Raw genomic sequence first — 25,283 nt, forward strand, 5'->3', positions numbered from 1 at the left:
TCGTTTCTTGGCCGGTGGTATCGTATTCTCTTCCCTTTTTATTTTCCCTTATCATTGTTGTAGTTGGTGGTAGCGGTGGTGTTGTTTCCCAAATGTGTTGTACATTGGTTGCTGGACTGTTCTTGTCTCAACCCGTGGGAGTTGCACTCTTTCGATCCTCCTCCCCATTCCTCTGGGAGTGGGGAAGAGGAAAGCCCCGGGGGGGGGGGGGGGGGGGGGAGGGTGCCCTCGATTGCTGTCAGCCCGGCACCACTCACTGGGAGTGAGTGAAGAAGTTGCCTGACTGGGTTTAAACCACAACCTCTTGGTTCAATTTGCACATAAATATAAACAAAAAGGTTTACTAGAAGATACTCCGTGAGCATGCACTTCTCCTCAAGGGAGAAGACAAAGAAGGCCCTACTATAAGACCCACAAGACATGATAGGGCTGAATTTGAGAACATATATGTGAATTATAGAGATACAAACTTTTTGTTTATAAAGATATTTCCTGAGGTTGTTTCCAAAAGCATACAATTAATAATCAAAGTACTACTAAAACACTATGTTTATTTTACATATCATTCTTGTAAATCTTAACCTAACAAAGGATTTAAGTATGAATGTAAGTTTATGCCTATTTCCTTGAATAGCTAACTAAAGTAAGTATTCATGCATGTATTTAAATTCTGAAATTATGTTTGCCAACTTGGAAGATTGGAGAGGAGTTTTACACGGATCTACTGGGTGGTTTTGCAAATACTATGAACTGCGAAAAAAAAAGGCTTGGAAGTGTGTTGGGTTTTAATTTTCAAGGTAAAAATAGTGTTTTTCCAGGTTTCGGATTTATGTGTTCCCATCAGGCTCTGCCTACAGCATTCTGTTTTCTGGTCTCATGAAATGATGTGACTTTAGATCACTATTCACTGAAAACAGTGTATCATTAGAACTTAATCTGAGCGAACTATATTAACTAGCAAGTCACACAAATCTTTAATCTCTAGAAATACGGATTAATTCATATTTCTTGTTCTGCCACCCTATGACATAGTTGACTTCCTGTGACTAAACTAGAACAGTTTAAAGTTTCAGAGCCTGCAATTCCAGAAGCAGTCATATATGAATCAGGTTCTTCTTTAAAGCTTCTTCCATCATCTTGCAATCCACTATTTTTCTTATATTACGTGTCTAAAAAAGCTTTCATTATAGCCACTAACAGTTTTAACTTTCAGAATACTCCTGCATTATTCACTGAAAAAATAAAGCCCTTCTGATGCAAAGATATGTACTCCCCCCCCCCGATTAAATGGAGACATTAATTAACTAAAAACCTTCAGTAATGTCAGGCTATCCTTTTGCTTTGACTGAGAGCTGATGCTGTGAAAGCAATTTTCTGTGCTGTAAAAAAAGAAGGGGCTTCAAAGATGTCTACAACTGTACCCTGAAAACCCTACTACTCTCCAGAAAAGTCTGCAATATTATGTTCTTAATATGATACCATTACACTGTTATCTCTCAGGCTAACCTGTCATCCTCTATTTAAGCATTCTTTGTGTCACCAATACACAGACATCGAAACTACAACAGTTTTGACGACTATTTCATCAAGTCTGTCAATGACTTGGCTGTTAATGCCCAGTACTCCTTGTTCTGGGCTCAGGAGCAGATCTATCATTCAGCACAGCTGGAAATGAGAACAAGAAGCCATTGCAACTCCAGAGTGGCAAGGACCTGCTTTCAGAAAGAAGCAAAGGATTTACCCATCATTTTGAGTTCTGGGTCCAAAAGGAATTTGAACTATTAGCAGAGGTAAGATCCTGCTATTATGAGCAACAGAGCTCATGTAGCGGGAGCTGTCATCTAGCACCCACACCTCTCATAGCAGAAGAAACCGTCAACCACATTATTAGCAATATCTTACAGTTATGAAAAGCAGACATTCTCTGGCTACCCATTCCCATTTGGAATCCCTTTAGGAGTAATGTATCCCATTGACGTCCTGCAGGCACTTGTAACCAAGTCCTCCCATACAAGAACTTAAAAAATATCATTACACACTATTAAAACTATAAGCACTGACTAAACCATAACAATTAATGACTGTATATGCAATTTCACTGGGCTAAGAGAAAGGAAAACATTTTATTCTTTCTGATGTTCCATTCTGACAATCAAGGACAGTCTGTCTTTTCAGAGTTCCAAAGTCAGCAGAGCCATGGCCATTCATATAGGCCAAATATTTCATCTCTGATCTCCACCTTGAAATCTGATTTAAAAATTAAACTATCATTATCAGGGCCCGAATACATTAACAAAAATGATAACTTCCTAAAATCTAGATGTGTGCAGATTTATAATAACACTTTCTTTATCTGTTCTGCACTGAAATAGGGTAACATTGATATGGAATATTTGGATCTAATGACCTTTCTGGATATGTATGCAAGTACCTCAGCACTCTAAATTTTACATGAAGGAAAATCTTTCTAATACAACAAGTTTCATCTGTTTACCTTACCTATCATCGCTTTATCCTAATGTTTTAGGTGAAAACCAGCTTAAATTATTAATGCTAACAGTTGTCATTCAGGCAATTGGCTGTATGAGGTGGGGACACGGGAGGAGATACAACTGAATTTTGAACTCTCAAACAGAAGCCTGCTTCTTGCTAACCGCAACTGGTACAGGCTAGTTGCAATTTTTTTGTAACATCCAGACTAAGCAAAAGCAGGTGGCTCACTCTCAATCCTCCAGTACTAAAGACAGGAAACTGGACCACCAGCTACAATATTGATCATGTTTGTTGTGCTTCTGCACATGGACTATTTAGTCTGGAAGTACAGCTTGGGGGTTCTAGAAAAATGAGGAGGTGGAAAAGAAAGGTTCCCAGAAAAGAAGCAGTCATCTCAGAAGGGGGACTGGAAGGACAACGGTGAAGATACTGTTTAGAGATAAGATGCTGGAAGTGAGGCAAGATCCCAGAGATCAGGGAGATGGAAACTAGGGGACATCCATAGATTTTGGTCAGTGATGCCTAGGCCTGGTAGCTGCAACCAGTGGCAGAGCAGGAACACACATGACTTTGTGCCCAACCTGCCCTGGCCAGCAGCTGCCTCCTTACTGGGAGGGGCAGTGAGGAAGCCACCAAATGCAAGGCTGGGAAGGGAGCAAACGAACCAGCATGGGAGGCATCCAAGTAAGGTAAAAGCTCAGATCTCCTTAGTTCTTAAACAAACCCCAGTAACCAGATTCTCTATAGTCTGTTGTTTACAATGTCTCACCCGTGACATGAGATTTAAGCAATGAACTGTAGGAGCTAATAAACTATTTGCAATCATTTTTCCAGTGCTAGCTCAGACTTTTGAGGAGAGTTTTATTAAAAGATTAACATTTATGAGTCAGTATGCTTGATTCATCAGTATATTCTTAATATTTAAAATTCAACTGTAACGTATTTCTATTTGAGAATGATTCCACAGATTCAAATACACAAACTATACAGCAGGCTTTACATTCATCGAAATCCCAGCACAGAATTCTTACCCATATTTCACGCAAGTGGAAAAACTAGCAATACCTTAGTTCATGAATTCAGACCCTCTTAATCATAAAATTACACTGAAGACGTATTTGTTTAGCATAGGAAAACAAAATTAAATACTTTGCAAGTTTACTGGAGGTATTGATGCCATGTTCAAATTAATTCTGACTACCAGGAATAAGTAGCAGCTCCAAATTAAAAATAAAGCCTCTTGCTCCTTTTCTATGCTGACAGATCCAAATTAATATTAAGTAAATACTGCATGTCTTATACATCTGTATTTCCTTTGATTTTGCTTTCTAAGTTATTTACAGTTCTTTTCCAAGACTTCTGAAAAAATCAAATGGATTACATAGTCCCTTTCAGAATCATACATCTCAAAAAGAAGTGTTCAAAAAGAACTAGTAGCACTTGTAAAACATACATATTTCCTTCAAGTTTTTTCATAAAAGGTTAAGGAAATGGTTTATGTGGTGAATAAATGCTGATGGCTAAAAGTATAATGGAATTAAAAATACAATCTTACACTGAACTAATTTTCTAGACTACCTTCAAGAAAGGCAAGAAGGAGGACCCAGGGAACCACAAGCCAGTCAGCCTCACCTTGAGCCCCAGGAAGGTGATGAAACAACTAATCCTGGAAACATATGACTACCAGAATACACTTTAGCGTCCACCTGACTAACAATGTTTTCTTCAGGTCTCAGATCTTTGATATGGGACCATCAGAGACAAGGAATAGAAGCATGACTGTTAACCATTGTGTTTTCTCAACCCCACTTTAATATTTCAAGGATAACACTAAAAAAAGGAGATGGGAACCTAAAAATGCTAAGCAAATGCACAATTTGCACATGAAATGCCCCAGATGACACAGCCTGGAAGACATAAATAAATTACTGCTCTGAATTGTGGTTGATTTTTTTAAATGGATTACAACAATTCTAGAGTGACATATTATGGAAACATCTCCAGTGCCTGGCAAGGTGCATCTGAAGGTCAAAAAGATAAGCAAAATGATTAGAGAATATATCGCTGCACTGAAAATAAGTGTTCTACTGACTTTAAGTTCTACTTAAAACTTAAGTTTACCCAGGATTTCACCCATGCAGATAAATAAATGAAATTGAAATTAACATTGGGAAATGGCTACACTATTATTCCTCACTTGACATTCTGTGCTCAGTTTCTGTGAGACTAACCCAAAAGGAAGTATGGTAAAACAGAAGAACTGATGGATGAGAAAAACCACTGGAGGCATGGAAGAGACTTCCATATAAGGAGAGATTAAGAGACTGGAATTGTTTCCTTTGGAGGGGAAATGAGTAAGAGCTTACCGGATTCAAGAGGAGGAAGCCAAAAAAACAAATCAGGAAGCAAACATAACCACTGTAGTATGACCTTGTGCACCAACAATCTAGAGTGAAACGAGTCTTCATGGCCCAAGAAGCAGGCAAGTTCTCCAGACTTCTTTTTGGCAACAAGACACATCTTGACTAGGTTAACAGAAACATTCTCTAAGAGCCAGATTTCAGTCAGAATGACAATGCCTCTGGGCTCGAGTCACACTACCATCCAGACAGAGAAAAAAAACAACCCAGCAGATTGTAAGCTGTGGCAGCTCTTTAGTCTCTTCCTCCTTAGTTTCTGTTTCAAATCGTTATATTCCTCAAGGGAAGGAGGTTTTCTTGTTTGTGTTCAGACCTTTAGGTACAAGCCTACAGCACTTCCTAAAAGACGATGTGTATCTTTCCACAAAGGGTTGCAAATGTCATTTGTCGGAAATATGATGAGACTCACTGTTGCTATTTGCACTTTTAAAATACCAAAGCCAGCAGTCAGCCAATGAAAGTAAATTTTATCAGTTTAAGAGTGATATTGAAAGACATTTTTTTTGTGTGTGTGTGTGAGGCATATCTATTTGAAACCTAGTGGAGTAATGAGTTATTGAGACCATGAATTCAGAGACTGAAAGAGCAGAGCAATTTTCCCAAAAGACTATTTTTTTTTCCTGACATATATCCAAGCAGCGCAGAACGAACTATTGACAGGTTAACAACACAACTGGTCTTATGGGCAAGTTTTGCCAAATGGGTTACCTTTATGTCACACTCTGAATCATTTATAGTGACTTTCCATTCAACATTCAATTCTACCATTTAACAAATACACTGACACAAATGTTTGGTGAACCAGGTATTGGTCAAAGGAATTGTGACAGATATATCAAATAAAAACGTATGACAAATCAAAGGGTCATCTGCTTAGCCTAAACAAATCTTGTTCCCCACTACATTTTGTAGCCAGTGACAGTGAAGTGGGAGAGGTTATTATTTGATGGAAGGGGATGGAGTCTGGTGGGGAAAAGAGAAACCTTCAAGTTTTGGTAGTTTTCTAATGAGAATCTGTGTAGGCAGCAAAAACAACTGAAAGAATATGAACTGAGAAAAAGAGAAAGAAAACTTAATTTACATGTTCTCACATAGAAAGGATGAGCTTAACATTTTTTAGAGGTGAACAATTTTTTTTATAATACACAACTTCAAGTGAACCTATAGCAGAGGTCTCCAAAGTGAGAACACTCATCTGTGGGTGTGCACAAGATAATCCATTAGGCTGCAGGAAGAAAATACTAAAACCTCAGCGACACATGTAAGTTATAAATAAATGTACATATATTGGGGGTGTATGCTTGAAAAATTTTTAGTGATGGGGCGCACAATAAAAAACTCACAAACACGGAGACCACTGAACTATGGGACTTTGCCACTCTACCTTTAAGATCAAGTGCTATTGAAGACATATCCTGTGAAACAATTTATATCCATGTCCAAGTTTCACATGCTATAGAGGAAGGAAAAACTAAATAGATTAAATAAATTTGTAAAACAGTAAATAGAGTTGATTTACCCTTTGATGGAAAGATTTTTTGCATTAATATGCCCTTTTGTTTTCTCCATTAATGCCTGTTTAATTGCAAGGATTTCATATTGATTCAGAATGCTAATCAGGTGATACCATCACACGGAAACCCCAAAAAAGCAGAGACATATCCATTAAAATATAGGACACGGTACCACAGACTCCAAGTTTCATTGACCACCTCAAATCTTTTAAGAAAGGATCAGCTGAAGTGGGGTTGGTGAAATATAATACTTGAATAATCTATGGAGTACTGTTACTAAGTGGAGATTTTGACTTTTAAAGAAGGGTAAATGTGCATCACATTAACAGAGTAAAAATTAGCAAGAAAGGAAAAAAAAAAATCCTCACCCAAGTGAGAATAAGATACTTTAAGGAAAGTAAGTTTGTTGTTTCTTTAAAACAACATATATAACATAAAATTAATATCAAGAATTAATTTGATCTACTTTAGAAGCTGATAGGCATTTTTTTAAATGCAGTAACAGCAGTGAATGTAATTAATGAACTGTAATTCACTTCAATTCCACCTTTCTTGGAAACCTGGCTATACAACTTATTGATGCATAACAAAAATCATGTAATTGCTTATTTTACCCTAATCATAACATGACAGAAAATTTGCACGCATTGAGGTTACCGCTTTTAAACTGCTGTAACTTGAAAAATGTTTCTTTTCAGAGAAATCTTGTGAGACGAATACAAAAGCCTAAGAATTACTGGTCCAGACCAAAATCTACTAATCCTGCCTTTCAAAGATGAGTCCCCAAAGCATCTGGTGGTATTTCCCCAGTCCACTATCTCAGATGCTCATTCTTTGCAACAAAAGCATTCTCTGAAGCAGAGAGGAGGTGACAAAGACAGATGACACAACGTTTACAAGCATTTTCAGTTTTGTCTCTATTCCTTTCCTAAGAACTCCAAGTATTCATTTTTCTCGACTGGTACTGAGCTCTGAAATTATATTTTCATATTATAACTTGAACTTCTCAACTTCAGGTAGTATACATAACTCAGAGACCCTTGTTATGTAAATAAAAATCAATAAATTCTCCTAACATTTCATGCTGATCTATACTGGATTTTATTTGGGGTGATATTGACACTTTACTAAGTCATGTTTTCCAGATCACTTATGAATGTATTTAACACCACAGACCTAAGAACCTCTTCTAGTTACCTGCTTCCACTGTGAAAACAGAATGCATTTCCACCCTTTCTTTTCTGTCGCAAATAGTTATTCATCTATTTGAGCATCTAACCTCTTCTTTTATGAAGCATAGTTTCTTTATGAGCCTTTAGAAAAGAAAATGATTGTATGAATTCTGGAAAACCAAGTATGCTATCTCAACTGAACAAAAAAGTTGTTATTTTCTTTAAACAGCACACAAATACATTAATAATGTATTATCTCTAAGAACTGGACCAAGTAGAATGCCTTATCTATTACCCTGAAGTAGAACAGTAGCCTCTCGTAAAAAGGTCCTGTCCCAACAGAAAGACTTGTGTAACTTCTCTCAAGGAAAGTTCATCTTCCCTACCAATAGTGTCTTTTTCAACATTTAGTATAATTTTTTATAAATATAAAATGACATTGTTTATTATTACCAACTAATAAAGCTTTAAAAATCACATCGCAAATCTTCACGTGAATGAAAAATTAATAGGGTTCAAAAAGCTTACTTAACATAATGTCATTCACTGCTTGCTTTCTTGCAATCCACCCTCATAAAATCTTGCAATTATTTCAGATTTTCTGCTGCTGAGATAATGGTTAAATATTAAAAACACGTAGAAACACCCAAGTAAGAATAACTAGCATGGCCTGTATTTCTTTATGAGCACTAGACGCGAAGTTGACACATTACCTGCTTCCACACTAACATTTGCCTGTCGCATATCGTTTTACTCAATTTGTACTGTCAATGATGCAGACAGAGAATATAAGGAAGTGATGTCAATAGGCTATTTTTTTCATCCTATATTTACCTATTCCCTCCTCAGCAGAAAGAAAAGTACAGTAAGGCAAGACAGTAGGGGGAAATTTAAAAGATTCTTCTAACACAAAACATATGAATCTTGACATCTGTATCTAGAAGGTAACAATTATAACATTTAGAAGCTGAAGAAAAGCAAAACAAAGCAAAACAAAGAAGGAAAGAATCTTTTAGTCCTAAGAACTGCAAATACAAAGTCATCTATCTGAAATACATGATCCAAGAACAATGTAGGCTGACAAATGAGGGATGCAAGATCAATTCACTTTAACTGAATCAGTAATGAGCCCTACCTCTACAGAAATCAGAAATAATATCACAGCTAGAGACTATTAAAAGGACATAGAGAAAGAATAACTGTAAAAAAAACCCCCATATATAACCTTAGACAGGATAGAGAAAAGACAGTTGCATTTCTCAAAGACACCAGAAAAAAAGCGTTAACATAGCCATTAAGACACCAAGGGAAGGATGCTTTTTAATCACAACAAAGCAAAATCACAACCTGTGACCAGCTATGTAAGTACTATAAAATGCTGTTCAGAGATATATAACATCATAATGCTTATCTCAAGGAGCTGGCAATTGAACTAACATTAGAATCCAGTTATATGTTGGTATATGTCATTTACTATAACTGTATAGTTATCTACAGCTTTTATTCAGTTCAATACATTTCATCATACACAAGGCAGTATAAACTGTGCTGAATCCAAATAAAATATCTGCATCTAGCAATCACGTGACGTACTGTCTACGAGATATTAAAACAAAAACAGCTTCTTAACAAAGCAGTGGATCAATTCCTGCCCTCATCAGCTCAGCAAGAGAACATAAAATAGCTGCTATTTGACCTTCTTACTTCAAGAATCCTGCCAAGTTGAGCACAATTGCTCACAGCAAGCAGATGAAGTACATTCCGCTAATTCACACAAGATGCTAACATTTCATCGTCTGCCTTCCAGCAGTGGGCAAAGATCTCCTACACCTCAATGTAATTTTGCCCCAGTAAAAAATGATAGAATTTTTATAAGCAAACTCATATTAAAACTGTAAATATAAAATTGGTTTTTGCTCTATGCAACATGAAAAGACTTGGCAAATTTACACAGCAGTTTTTAATAAACTTTCATGAACAAGGTATAGCATAGGACATAAACTATGCTGGTTAGAATGTAAGTCTGAAGGCATCTAAATAATTGCTTCCTGGAAGTCCTTGAAAAACAAAACTGAAAAACAGTCAAGAGTATAGAAGCAGAGACTCACAGCAACTCCCATTTGTCAGCTCCTTCTATAGAGTCTGCTTCCATTTAAGGGAAAATATTGTTCATCCAAAAAGGTCACAGATAAAGTGGTGGTGGTTTCAAGTCTATTGTGAAGTTTACATTATGTTATGCATCCTTTACATTATGCATTTGCATCCTTTATTTCATGAGTGGAACATCAAAGCGACCTTTTCATAGGTCTAGTTGAAGCTTATAGCAAATACTAATTATCACATAAAGACTGAAGAACACTTTTCAACTTAAGTATCACCTTACATAAATTTACTTCCTTCTCTTGAGCAAACAGTAAGACTGTTTTCAAGAGAAACTTCTGTTTTCTCTTCCTTTCAGTATTTATGAATAACTGGCTACTTGTTTACAGCCACCTTTGATTATAACTCTGACTGCAACTTCTATACCCTGCTTCCTGGTTTGGGCTGTCTACTAATTTTTGAGAGTATGCTAGTCAAAAAGAACCATTCATACAAATAAAACTTGATGAAATCCTTCCTCCAGAGGTTTGGATGCTTTTTCACTCTGAAATGCAATTTAACTAAGTAAATGTTGAATTCAATGAACATGTCAGTGGAGATTTCCACAGCACTATTAAAGGGCTTTTCTCTTTTGTGCATGAGGAGACCAGACAAACTTTTCTAACATTTTGAAGAAGAAATTAAATAGAAAATGCATAGCTAAGAAAACAGCAATGTGTTAAGCAATATGTTACTGACAGAATAGTAACACAGTTCAAAGTATGCCCAGGAGTGCAGCCTAATAAACCTAGGTTCAACATACACTATAAGAATCCCATGCGGCAAACTGAAATAAAGCGTTAAAAGAGATATTTTAAAAATACATAAAAGGAAAAAACAATGTAAAAGGTAAAAATAAAACTGCATTTATGAGGGCTGTTGATGTTCATAATGAAAGTTTCCTTTTCCTCTTTTAATGTGCAACTGACTGAATCTGTAAATCAACACACCCTTTTGCTTTCGCTGTCATAATAATAAACAACTTTTCACTTCCAAAATGCCAGAATCTATACTGGCAATGAAGGACGATTCATCTGATTGACTGCAATAGCCTGTGCTTATCTCCTCTCGACCAGTCAGCAGAGAGACACACATTTGTTCAGTGAGTTATGCGATTCTTACACTCCATTAAAATCCTACTGCATAATGCACCAATGCAAAACACAAGTAATAATGTTCATTATGAATATAAAAGCACAGCAGGTGCTATATTCTGAGCTTATTAAATTCTTTCTGTTTTGCCAGAAACCTCTAGCTCTACCACAAACTGTTTCAGTTATATTGTATGACATTCACAGGTACAATTTTCTTCCCTAAAATGAACTAGAGAGCTTCAGCTACAATGAGCAACTCCTCTGAACTATAAATTTTTCCAGATAAATTTTCATACCTATCAAGAACCTGTAATGTAAGGTCTAAGTCAGAAGATGGTCACATTTACTATTCCTTGAACTCCCAAGAACATAAGCAAGTACAATAAGGAAAAAAAATTAATCACATGATGTCCAGCCTTTATAAAAGACCTTGTAATTAAATAAACTACAGTGAAAATTAGAAAGTGCACAGTATTAGGATATGAACTGATTATATAAACCCATAGAACTAGGACTGACAGTTCAGCTTTATCTACCCTGACCAGTATTGACACGTGAGATAAAAAATGAACGCAATCGATCAGTATATAGCTTTTGACATCAGATATCAGTGCCTCAGGACATTTACCAACAGCGCACAGTTTCCAGCAGCAAAGCTGCAGCAGTAACACAACTGCCTATTTCAGACACGCCATTTGAAAATAATTGTCATAACATACCTTGAATTTGCAGAGCTTTAGAACTTACATTCTGTTTAGATATTCATAATGTGGGCTAGAAGTAAAACATTTCAACCAGTTCAGTATAAGCATCTGAACATATATTGCATTTCTTTTGTCCTTCCCACTGCTCAAGTACTCTATATCATCCCCTGCAGTGCTCAAAGCCACTCTTTTCTCTCATTTTCAGAGGTGGTTTTCCTCCCTTTAGAATAATTTTCATGGCATACCCAAATTATTAAGACTCATGAAAAACATTCTTATTCATTCTGTACGTTACAGAATCATAAAATGTTTTTGGCAGAACCCCACAGGGACACCTTCCACTAGACCACGCTGCTCAAAGCTCTGTCCAACACTGCCTGCGGAAGCCACAACTTACCTGGGCAAAAACTTTCTTTTTTTTTGTTGTTGTTCTTTATATTTTATTTTGGTTGCTTTGGAGGAGAGGTTGTGTGTTTTTTTTTGTTTTTTTTTGTTTTATTTTACTGGGGTGGAGGATTGTTTGTTTGTTTTAATTATTATTTGTATTTTTAATTAAAAAGGAGAGATAAGCCATCTTCAGTTGATTTGTGACGAACTGCTTAAACCTATAATAATTTAAAAATACACTTGAATATATTCCAATACCTTCCTGAATTTACAGACTGCCTATAAATTTCTTTCTCTTCTCTAGTACTGCAGAAGTGGGAATACTTTCCTCCACTCCACAACACAGGAATTTTAACATTGCAGAAATGAATTGCTACATTTAGTTAAGACTCACCTGTGTGAAGATATTGATACTCTTAAGTGTTTATGGAGAGTTTTCATTTGTAGTAGTGTAATCATCTATCAGGCCATGACAGATTACATTTTTCATTTTCTGTCCTTTGTATCTAGCGAAAAAGTCTTCTGAAGACACAGCATTGCCCAGAGAAAGTTCTACAATGTTAAAATTCATGTGCAAGTGGGAGAAGGAAACCATTCCCAATTCTGCAATACTGGAACAGGTACTGCATGGCTAATCTTTTACTTACGATTGCTGTAGTGTTTAGGAGCTGTTATTACAGCATGTCAATATAAAAAACACGTCTTAGCAACTACTCTTCACAGGAAACTCCAGCAGTAGGACAGGAGGAAGACTGAAAGCAGATGCAAGTGGATGAAAGCTGGAATTCCAGCTTCAGGAAATCACCCTGAGGAATCTGGTATGACAATGCAACTGAAAAGGTACAAACAACTGACCCACCCCTTTTCTTGCGTTTCAGCTGATAAATTCCTTGAGATACCACCAACTGGTGACTGAGAGTAGACTCCACCTCTCCTCCACTGGCAAAACTCATATTGTTGTCAAAGTTTCATAGAAAGATCACTTTATATAGCTAGGTGGGTAACAACTGGTTTTGTTTGTTGTTTTTTTAAAACTGATTTCAGTAGCTTATTAAAAAAAAAACAAACCAACCAATCAGCAACCACCAAACAAAAAAAGTTACATGAAGAGGTATGAGGAATTAAATTGTATTTCTTGCCGAACTTATGGCACTTAACTAGAGAGGGAAAAAACCACTTCTTAACTTCAGATCTACGTGAACTAGATACTTAAGGAGTGGTTCTCCATGAAGCCCCTTATAATTTTTGGATTATCAAAGTAATATCAGAAGAAAATGCTTGTAATTTTTGGAGAAAAAGAGGGAAGATGATTTGTAAATAAAGTTTATTAGTGTATAAGACTTTTGATATCTCACATTTTTGTTCCCAGTACCTTAGTAAAGTAATAACCAGTTGAACTTTGCCTTCAAAGGTCCAATTTGTATAATCTTTTAATGTATACATTGCTTGACATAACAAAATCATAAAGCTACTACAATTTTCTTTAGGATTTTGGTTTTATTATATAAGAACCTTACAATCTTCCATGCCAGAAAAGACAGTGTATCTCAAAATAGGCATCTGTTTAGATTTACAGAATAGAGTAAAAAAATGCATTAAGCTTTTCTTGAGAAGCTAACAGTCAGAAAATTTTCTAATTGCATGTACTATTGCAATAGTTTCTTACATCCATTATTGGTATTTAAGTTGCATATATTTTAAATTAAACACTACTTCAGATTGAGAGATCTGCTATTAAATACTCATTTAATCTGATACTGAAACATTAAAATAGATTTGGGGCAAGAAAATTAAATAATTTAAGTATTGTGATGTTCTGAAATTTCTGAGGCATTACTGGCATAAAGTTAAACAATCTAAACTTGCTGCAAATAACTTAAAAAAAAAAATGCAAAGCCCGTCTTGTCAAGAAGTATCTTTATTTGTAACAATAAAACTGGAGCATTACCTCACTAGTATCCAGAGGACCTAGAGATATATTTTGATGATCTGTGGTGAGACAATGGCTTGACAAAGATCAAGTGAAATCATTCTTACAAAAACAGGTTTTTGAATTAAAATGTTAAGAATTGTTGTTATAAGGTATTTTCTCAGTTTTGTTTCTTAAAACATAACAGGAATGAAAGGCATAATTACTACCCTACATAAATCAGCTTGCTTACTCACATGGGCATGCCCACCAAAGCAGAAGAGTTCAAAAGCAGAGCACTGACTCTCACAAGAACTCAAGCAACAGGAAAGAAAAGCACAGGTGAAAATCAATGAAAAAACTTGCATGTGTTACAACACAGACATACTTAAAGCATGTGGGGTGCATGCTTGTAATCTCTTTTCAGTCTTATTTCACCATATTGTGCTATGCTGATTTCCACTTGATTAAAATATGAATAGTAAGCTTCACCTTCTTAACTAAAGCAGCAAAAGGAAAACAGGGAAAATGTGGTCACATTGCTGAATGGGACAGGCAACCTGGTGACAAAGGCTAGAGAAAAGGCCAAGGTACTCAATGCCTTCTTTTGCCTCAGTCCTTACTGACAAGAATCCCAGATCCCTGATACCATATGGAAAACCTGGAGTAAGAAAGATTTCAGCAGAGAAGAATCAGATTAAGGAACATTTAAGCAAATTGGACATATATAAATCCATGGGGCTGACAGGTTGCACCACTAAGTGTTGACGAATGTCCCTGCATCGCCACTCAAATACTGTGCAGTGTCCAGCTCTGGCCTCCCTAGTCCAACAGATACAGATTAATCTAAATAATAATATAAATCATAAACTAAAAATAAATAATTTGCCATCTTTTGCACAGGGTCAGACTACATTTTTGGTATGCACCATCCAACACTGGATGAACACTCTTAACTTGATTATTTGATAGCAATATCACTTTTTAAAGTACTCTATATTGTTTAAAATCTTTAATGTCTGAATCTAGTTTAAAACAAAGTGCTTTTAAATATAATATAGTAGCAAAACTGACAAAGTACACTAAAAATACATACCTATATGCTTAATAGATAACAATTTTTCATTACTTAGGAAAGAGAAGGCCCAAGGAAATCTTTCAAATATTCCAGCACAGAGGACAAAAATTATTGCTTCAATTGCTCTATAAAAATATGAAAACAAAACCATAGTCTTTGGGCTATACGGAATTAAGAAACCAGTATAACTTGCTGGAAGAGTGTTAGGATTCCTCAACCCTGATTCATAAGTTAAAAAAGCCACTTCATTTTAGTAAGGACATGAGTGATGGCTGTAGTTACAGTTACATAAATTAGGCACTCCACAAGTAACATCTGAAACAGCTTTTGGCACTTGCCTTGTAGTTTGTTAAAGAGATAGCAATACTTTTCCCTTGTATTTTCCATAATAGTCTTAGATTTACTGGACGACATGGATGAAAGGACACAAAACTGAAACATAACAAAACAGTAAAAGAGACAGAAAGAAACTAATTCTATTAGTAACTACTGCTAATAGGATGATAAAACTGAAACAAGAACTATTCTCAGGGATTAGAGATACTCTTTTTTTTTTTTTAAGTAAAAAGAAGTTAACGAAATCAAGAACTGAAGGCTCAGAAACACTATGACTATGCAGGTATGATCACACCCTATTTACTGTAAAACTATGAAACTCTGTAAGAAAATTATAATATACTTAGTTCTCAGTACATCATAATCTTACACAGGTGTCCTGCTTTGTAAATTTATGAGAAACAACAATTCTCTTAATCTATGAATTTCGTCCATTACAATGGCCTTCTAAAAGATTTGGATTCTTTAAATTCCAAATTTTCTTTTTCTTTGTTTCTATTTTTTAAACCATCATGACAAACTGCTGCAGCTGCACAACTTTTGACACAGTTGATAAAGTCTGTAAATTGAAAAAGAGAAACAGCCCATTGCAGAAATCATGTAAATCAATAACAAGGTAATAAAGACAGATGATTTTTTTTTTATGAGTTCCTCAAAAATCAAATCAGATGACATGATGCAGCTGATGGGTAAGAGAAGAGTGCATTTTGGGGATCTACCTTTAGCTAAGATTTGGTTACTAGAAGGCAGTACAACAGTACTGTGTGATATTAAAAATTCCAGGCCTCCAGCCAGCAATTTATACTCTGAGATGGAGGGGAAAAAAATAAATAAATACAGATCCCAGGCAACTGTATGTACCACTCACACTTTCACGCAGTTTTCCTCTAAATATTGCAGTTATTTATGCTTGACCACTTTTGTGGAGAGATGCTTCAACTAAAGCCCTAAATTCCCTAATTCTCTTAAACAATATAGTTTTCCTTTAGAACTTGCAAGTACTGCATGAAGTGCTGCTCTTGAAGATTAAAACAGCTACTTGCCTAATTTAGCCAAACTGGAAGATATGTGGCTTCCATTTCAAAAGCATATGAACAATACATCAAATAAAGCACTAAATTCCTTGTTTATTTTTTCCAGCTAAACCTGATTTACTCATCTGGAGTGATTATATTCTGTGTGAAATGTGAAATAGAAATTATCTTTTCAAAAGGAAAAAAAAACTGTTTCCCAATAGAAAAAAGCAGAAGATGAATGATGACTTTCAGGAATGACTTGCATTATTTCTTATTTCTATGCATTCTATGCCTTCCTATTCTAATCAAAGAGTATGGAACAGGGTCCTGTACAAGAAAACTATATTTAAAAGCTCAGTTGGCTTAGATTATGTGACCTAACTCTCACCTCCTCTCTTTTCAGCATCCATTAGGACTTTGGCTTTCTTTTCACTAATCCTACACTCTTCTATAGATACAATGTCTACTTTTATATGACATATGCGTCTTCCTATTTTTAAGTGTCCTTCCAGATGCACTAACTGCATGCTCCAACTGCAAAAATAAAGCCCTTCAACCATCTTCTAAGCTTTATCTATCAAATACCATTTTCACAACTTTATAGTTCCAGCACTCTACAGCATTCCCTTGAGAACTTTGCATCATTCCTAGTCACGTACCTCATCTCTTCTTACATCTAAGATTTTGACAAGTCCTATGGACACATAACAGCATCTGCAGAATTCCTCTACATTCCAGTCACAGAATTTGTCCTTATTTCCTACTTCATTTAGAGTAATCTACTCTTTATGGCCGCTCTGCTGACCAAACATGTTCCTTAAATCCATTTGTCATTTCACTGCCTCCAAAATTTGGCCTTTCAACTCATAATTCACTCATACTACACCTCTTCTTACATCCCTTCACCTGATAGTAACTTTCAGATTCTAACCTTCATACTCTGTCTTTGCACAACTGATATTATCAACTAGTTGCCTCTGGCGCTTGTATTTCCTAGGCATAGACTTCCTCTTCATTCCAGTCATAGAATTTGTGCTTATTGTTAAATTTGTACTCAAGATTGTTAAAAAGTATACAGTGCAATAAGGAAAAAATAATTAATAGGCATAATATGCCTATACATATATCTGAGAAAGATCTTTACCCAGTGTAGATTAAAGTCCACACAAATAAAATTTCTCGTTTTCCTGAATCCCATGTGGGACAAAAAATATTGTGTATATTTTCAGTTACAAAAGCATGACAGAAATTTTCGTTGGTTTTTAGTTACCTGACAAGACAACTTCAACTAGGTCTCCTTCTTGGATATCTGCAGCTGATTTCACCAACTGGAGAATGTTTTCAGAAGTAGGGTCATGGCGGAAGAGCAGAATTTTGTCATACATTCCATAGAAACCACATTCTGGGAACTGCAAATGCAAATGCAAACCCATGAGAATTTACAACACTGTAAGATACGTAACTATAAAAATAATATATTTAATTAAATTTTAAGGGCAGACTAGACTAGTACCAAACACAATATATATTTTTTTCAGCTATTCATCACTATATTCTGAAAATGGCTCCTTCTTTGTGAGCAATGCGGTGCCAATTAGGAAATGAGAGATTTAAGTGCATCCCTTTGCCACTGCTGCTTTTTCAAAGACAAGTTCCTGAGCAAGGTGATCTAATTAGACCCTCCTGGAGCAGTTGTTTGGGCTAGATGACTTAAGGAGCTCCCTCCCAGTCTATATGATTCTGTGGTCTCTCTCCAGATTACTGCCCAAAAGATGACTTGTGGCCGGAAGAAATATTTTTCAGCTCTAGCCAAGATGCAATGCCTAAATCATAGCTTATTAGAAAATAACCAATTTCTTGAGACTAGACACATAAAACAATGGTTCCAAACATAATCATAATAATTTCCTTTGATGCAAAGAAGTTGGAGCTTTGAAACCATATTAAACCCTGTTTAAAAAATATATTTTTTAAAACTCAGAGGTTACAAACTAAACTTGAGTTATAATCTAAGCAACACTATTATCTAAGCAACAGGTTTTTTCAGGTTTGGGTGCTCATTTTTGTTTCCTGCAGCACAATTTTTTTCATGCTTCCAACTTAAAAAACTAAGACTTTGTTTTGAAAACACAACCAAGAAACCTCCTTTTCCTGATACATGAAAACTCAATTTAACATCACTGGACTACTCCGTGTATTATTTGGGAACCTTATCAGTATTTAGTAAATGAAACATAATGATAAACATAGTTCAAGAGATAAACTAGCAGGTTTTAAGGTTATAATGACTTTGAAAACAATGCAGAAGAGAAGGAACCCAGCAAAAAGTACTTTAAAACAATATATTAATTACTGATTACTGGAAGCTTTGGAACCTATCCAAGTATCCCAAGTTATGGGGGTTTTTAAGCTTCAAAGCATGAAGTGAAGACAGACACAAAATGGTCACATCCCTGGTTTGAGTGAAATGCATCTAATTCTCTGAAGTTTTGTCATCTTATTCCAGATGATATCATAAGTACCAAAGCACTGCAAATTTTTGTTTGGACAGATTACCTGTTAGGAAAAAAAAACCCTAAATTTGTTGTATCTAGTTATTCATAAAGGTTTTATACTCAACAGAAACAATTACCAGAAATCTAAAAACATTCTCACAAGTACCTGCAAAATTTTCCTGTAGTGCATGTGTTTAAAAATGTAGAATTTTTTTTCATGTGCACTGTGCAAACATTAAAAATCCTAACTGGATCACTTATCTATACAATATACTATTTCTTTCAACACCTTTATCATCAACTAATTATGAATGGGAAAATTTAGCAAGCTATTACCGAACTTTGAATAGGCTGGCACCAACATCAACACATGTACTTCTAAACAGGCCTTACGATGACAAATCTAGCAGAGATACATATTCTTAAATCTTTCTTAGTAATTAGTTAACCATTCATATTCACAGTCTCAGTTGAATAGTAAATAATATTAATAAAGATGAATACTGAATTTTTGTTTATTTAAAATAAAATTTTCATATAAGCCACACTTCTAATGGTGTTGTTGGCCTGGCATAAGTCACATTTTGTCATGAAATAACCAATGAAGTAATGACATGCTGCCATATTTGCATGATTTCACTGTGCAGGCACCTTTTGCTTGCTTCATACTCTCCTTAGAAAAGTGCCTTTTCCTGGGAAGCCAGGAGCCATTCTTAACCATATGCAGTCATTATTACTCACTATGACTTAAACCACTGGTGCTCTCTTTATATTCCCATTCCATTTGCTCTTTTTGAACTAGCTCTATTTCTTTTACCTATAAAAGTATGTTCTTCTACCTAGAAAAGTACGTGCTGTAAGACATGTATTATATATGTGTGTATAAATAAGTGTATTTTGAGGTACCATTTATTATATTCTGTAGAGAAAAATAAATTAAATCACAACATTTTTAATTGTATACAAGAACTATCTTATGGATTCAAGTTCGTTTTCCCCAGATAAACTACTCTCATGCCAAGAAAATAATTCTGATGGTGTGATTCTCCAAACATTGTAGAAGGACCAACTGCTGCAACAGTGATAAAAATATTCCCTCAGCTAAGACTACTCCTGCCAACAATAATGTTGATTTGCACAAACAAAAGTAAACAAAAAGCAGCCATATTGCTTGGTACTAGAACAGTACAAATAGCACTTATTTTTGCCAAATACAGAACAAAATAGGAAATTCATATATGTCAAACTATCTAAAAGCTAATTAAAGCTGAGCTAACTAAGAACTAACTAAACCCAATGGTATTGGATCTAAATTTACAGCAGTAATAAAAGCCATTGTTTCAGTAAAATAGTTGCTTAAAGTGAAATTGCCAGAAGTAAAATGTTCACTGCTATAAAGAGAAAGCACATTGTTTCTGATTATTTTAGAATCAGAAGAGTAGGAAACTGTTTACATGTGGTTCAGAAACAGGATCTACTTCTGGATGCTTAACAAGTCTCGAGACATCATAACTGTCCATATACACAATGTCTGTCTACTCCAAGTGTGAAATAAAATGTATCAACTTAAACTGTTTCCAGTGGTTTGATATAGGGTACATTAGTTTACAACTGAAACAGGATAAATAACCTTTACAGCACAATGACTTGTTAAATTGCCACAGTTCTGTATTGCAAGTGTGCCCCTCCCCCTTTTTTTTAGAAACAGAAACATCAGCTAACATGGTTTATATCCCTTACAAACAATTCTGCATCCCAGATTTGCAATTCAGCAAAACTTCTGTATTAATAAAAGTCTATCCCCGTCTTGATGTTATTTATTAGATACTTTCCAGAATAATGAGAAGGAATATTGGACAGCGAACTTCTAAGACAATTGAAACTACAAAACACATTCAGTCTAAGAATGGAAGATTCAGTGTATCTGAAGATAAGCTGAAAATTTGCCATAGACACCGAAGTTCTGGAAAAGCTGAGAGTATTTTTTCATAAAACCACTTAGGAAAAAAAAAAATCAGAAGAAAATACAGATAAGAAGGAATTAAATTACTGTTGAAGACACTATCCAATGTGCAATGTGAAACCTTTTAAGAGCCTTATTTCTATTTTCCAAATTTGTACTTTCAATTTTGCTACTTAAAATCAATTTATGAGAGATGTGCAAGATCACTAACATATAGGAAACATTCTCCATAAAAAGGAAGGTTCTCCAGCCTAGATACATGCAGTCCCGGGGAGGGGGGGGGAGGGAGATGCAGGCATGAATGGTTGAAGTCTTTAAATCCTGATGACAATAAGGAAGCGAATAATCTGTTTCTCCTCTACAAAGAACATTAAGGATTAGCAAATCAAAAACATACGAAGGGATATATTGCAAGGAATTAAACTGGAGGCAAGAAAAGCCTTGCAAGGGTAAGAATTTTAAAAAGTAATCTTATAAGTAATGCCTAAGAAAAGGAATCTCTATTACTGGAGGGTTTTTTAACAGACAAGTTAAACTAATGTCAGGAATCTGAAAGCTGATCTTTCTATGTTGGGATAGAAGGATAAAGTAGATAACCTCATATGACCCAACAATCAGGGTACTAAAAAAATACATTATCTAGTAGAAATGGGGACAGTTTTGATAAAAAGTATGATTACATCCGTATTGCTAATTTTTACATTATTTACTCACTTATTAAGCAGAATCGCAGAATCATAGAATGATTAGGGTTGGAAAGGACCTTAAAGATTATCTAGTTCCAACAGATCTGGTTCCAGCCAATTTACTAAACCAAAGGTAACTGACAGAAGACTTTCTTTTTTTTAATTAAAATATTAACTATCCTTAGAAAACGTAGGTACAAATATTAGCTTTACTATAAGAACAGTTAAAGTTGTCCAGCCTTGATATGAAGATGACATTCACTATTATGTTTATGTCAGTGCAACAGACTTACAGGGGAAACACTGTATCATTCCCTCAATCTGTATTACTGATAAGTAGTCTGTAAGGTAGCAGAGGTAAAGGCAGAGATATTACCATGCACAGCTGTTAAACTGTTGCAAAAGTAGTATCACATATAAACAAGTACTATTCTCAATGCAAGTTATTATCTAATCTAACAAGTGAAAAAGGAAATACGTCGTTCTTCATCATACTGACAATGCCGTAGAAAAAAATATTTCATTGTTCCCATGAAGAAACAAAATTCTGGCAGTAAAACTAACTGTTTACCAGGCTTGAAACTTCAAGATCTGGATTCTGCATCCTTTAAAGCTGCACTAAACTGACTTACAATTCCACTATACAGATCAATATGACTATTTATAAAGCACACACATATAAGTTTTCAGGACAAAAGGTTTCAGTCATGAGTGTAAAACAGCATCCATGTAGACAAATATAAAATTATGTCACAGTAGAGTCAAATTGATGTCAGCCGGCTTGATGAGGAAAATTTATAATTCAGAGATAATCTCCATTTCAAAGTCAGTTTCACAGATGACAAAAGGGGACTGCTGTAAGTTTTAGCAAGACAATGTTTCAGGATCAAGCTGCAAGTTATTTTTTTACTTGTCCACTTTAAAATGAAAAATGAAATATTCTCTGACAAGATAGCATACATTAGTGTTGCTTGCAGTGATTACAACTGTATTACAATTCTGAATACAATCCATATATTGCTGAGTAACAGTGATTTTAATTTGTTAGTTTATCAGTGCTCAATATTCAATATTTACTGAATGTAGATGCAGAGATCATTCACAGACTGAATACTACTTTAGTACTGCTTTTAATCATTTACATCTCCACAAGAAATAAAATGTATATACATACCTCTCAAGACGTGCAATTACTCTAAGGTTTACTTCTAAAAATTTCAACAATAAAGACCTACAGGTCAGTTTTGAGCATTCTCACTCTTGCTTTTTCAGCAATACTTGTCTTACATTATGCCAAGAGTTTCTCCTTAGATGTTACCACAACAGAAGTATAGTATTTGGGAAAAGTGTACCAGACGTTCATTCCAAACACTGAGCCTTAAAAAAACTGCTGTGTAAACATTCGTATAAAAGATGTTTTATATGATATGGGAGCAGCTCTTATGGTAACAACAGCAAACACTACTAACATCTGAAGTCATTGGTAAGCTGACTGAAGTTGTGTGCTTCTTTCATTTCCTGAAAATATCATGTAACTGTTACCTACCCATTAGCCTTAGAATCACTTTTCAGATGAAAAACACCTGCTGATCAGGATCCCAAGTAATAGTTTGCTATTGCCCAGCTTGTGGGTACTATGGCAGCAGATTATCCATAAAACATCCAGGGTGAAAAAAGGCTCAGCACTAACCTTTCCTCAGCAGATACCAAAGCAGAAGAAATCATTGAAGTGTTTTTACCCTTAGCAACTGTAAACATCTCAAGAAAATTCACCAAAATATTTCACCAATAACTGTATAGAAGCAAAATAATTATGCAAATTCTGTATTTTCATTTAAAAAGATTTAAAGTGATGATAGAGAAAAAAATAAACCAGACTCAAATTTCACTAAAACTTATGAAATATTCAGTAATTCATTTAAACCATCATCCATTGTATCAGTCAGTAATTTCAATGCCATACATGCAGGCACAAGCTGGACTATGTAGATCCAGAACTGTGCTGTCTTATTAAGGATTGTTCTCAATACAAGGATAAAAGACAAACTGCTGAAAAAAGGGTGATATTTAAAACTCTATCCAGTTACTGTAATAATCAAATGGTTTTATTATTAAAGAGAACTTTAAAACACCTAATATATCAAAATATTAACACATAACCAATATTAACTGGGATCTTTTCAATAATTAATTAAGCATATACAGTTATCTGAATTGATAATGTATTCTGCCTCTCACTGCAGCAGAAAGCTTGGTTTATTAAATTTCTATTAGAAATGTAGTTAATTTCTAGTAGAAATTAAAAGGAAAAGTGAAAATGTCTAGGAACAGACAACTCTCTGAACAGTTTGGTTTAATAATTATGTATTTGGAAGATTAGCAATGAAAATCTGATAAGAAATTAATTTTTTCCATATACAGAACTTTATCTGGAAAAAGCTGGAAAATACTGATGTCTGTTTACATTTACTAATGTAATCCAACAGTTGAAAAAGCCTGTTGCTGTGATCATTTTGGAAAAGAAAAAAATAAATATATATATCTTTCTTTTAATCATACTAGAATTGTCATGGTTTTGTTAACAGAACAGGTAGATAGCTGAGTTCTAAAGGTGCAATCAAAAGGCTTCTTGTTTCTGTTTTTTTATATGTTACTACGACTTCACACATTTCCTGTAAGGGACAGTTTCTGTTGCTTTATTGTATGAAGTAATCAGAGTTATCTTTTTAAGTTTTTCAGTCTTCATTGACCTTTTTCTTAACATTAAGTTGAACTGTCTTTTTTAGTGATAACTATATTTTCCTCCTAAATTAGATTTCTGCAAGCCTTCCTCTTAGAGAAATCCTTAGCGATTACCCTAACAGCAATAAGAACCTTGATAAAACATGGAAGTTTTTCACAGCAGAAAGATAATGATCCAGCCCACATAAGGACTGTGGGCTAAACAATGCCCTCAGAGCATGTGGAGAAGTTGAGTCACACTGAACGTTTGTTGACCTAACCTAACTTGCTGAACTTGTGCTAAAACACAAGTTAGGTTGACCTAACCTAAACAAGATTGCTGACCTAACCGTAACTTGTGTAAAAATAAATAAGTAGTCTTATACTGATACAACACTTTTAAAAGAAATATATAAATGTACAACACTTTTTGAAACAATCATAATAACCAAACTGAAACACTCTTCTTTTACATTCTTAATATAACAATGCATTTTATTTTTAGAAGCCAGGATTTCCTTTCTCTGCAAAGGTTACAACACAGCAGAGAAATTTTGGCCATAAGGACTGCCTAATTTCTCACTTAATTGTAGAAGTCGTTATTAACTCGCTCTATTACCAAGCACAAAACTTTCATGAAAATATTAGTAACATATGCGTAAAGAAAATATCACAAGACTTCACAGTTTTGGTGTAAAAAAACAATCATTCAAAAACTTTCTTCACATGCACCACTAGTTACTACAAACTAACACAAACTCTGGAGCTTAAACAGAATTTCACACTATGGCTATACAGAATATATTTAAGAACATCTGAGTAAGAAGAGGAGCTGGTGCCTGCTCCAGTAGCAATGGCATCTCCATCTCCTTCCAGGATGTTTCATGCTGTCTTAAGACAGCTCAGAAACGGTGAGTTGCTCTAGACCTTTCCACTGATTGCATTTGCACCTGCCAGGCAACCAAACAACAAGGATGGGCAATAAATGCCTATTTTTTTTTTCTTCCTCTCCTTCTTTCTTTTCTATATTCCCCAAGCAATCACCTTTAAGCTGTACAGGAAAGAAAAATATCAGAAAAAGAAATAGTATGGGTCAACTTGATACTGCCTACAACGCAGTACTACCCAACACAGGTGAAGTCAAGCCCATTTGTCA

At 35.0% G+C, this 25,283-nt stretch overlaps 1 protein-coding gene across 1 annotated transcript in view; it reads right to left on the reverse strand.

Annotated features, from left to right (window-relative positions):
• PRKD1 (protein kinase D1) overlaps window positions 1-25,283 on the reverse strand; it is a 135,280-nt gene that overhangs the window by 47,040 nt on the left and 62,957 nt on the right. Inside the window, exon 2 of the mRNA XM_057425045.1 lies at window positions 17,533-17,671. Coding sequence (XP_057281028.1) covers window positions 17,533-17,671 — 139 coding nt within the window. The remainder of the gene's footprint in view (window positions 1-17,532; window positions 17,672-25,283) is intronic.

This window comes from Pezoporus wallicus, unplaced genomic scaffold, assembly GCF_028554395.1.
Source record: "Pezoporus wallicus isolate ANWC-B61680 ecotype Strahan unplaced genomic scaffold, APGP_CSIRO_Pwel_v1 contig_7840, whole genome shotgun sequence".
NCBI lineage: Eukaryota > Metazoa > Chordata > Aves > Psittaciformes > Psittacidae > Pezoporus > Pezoporus wallicus.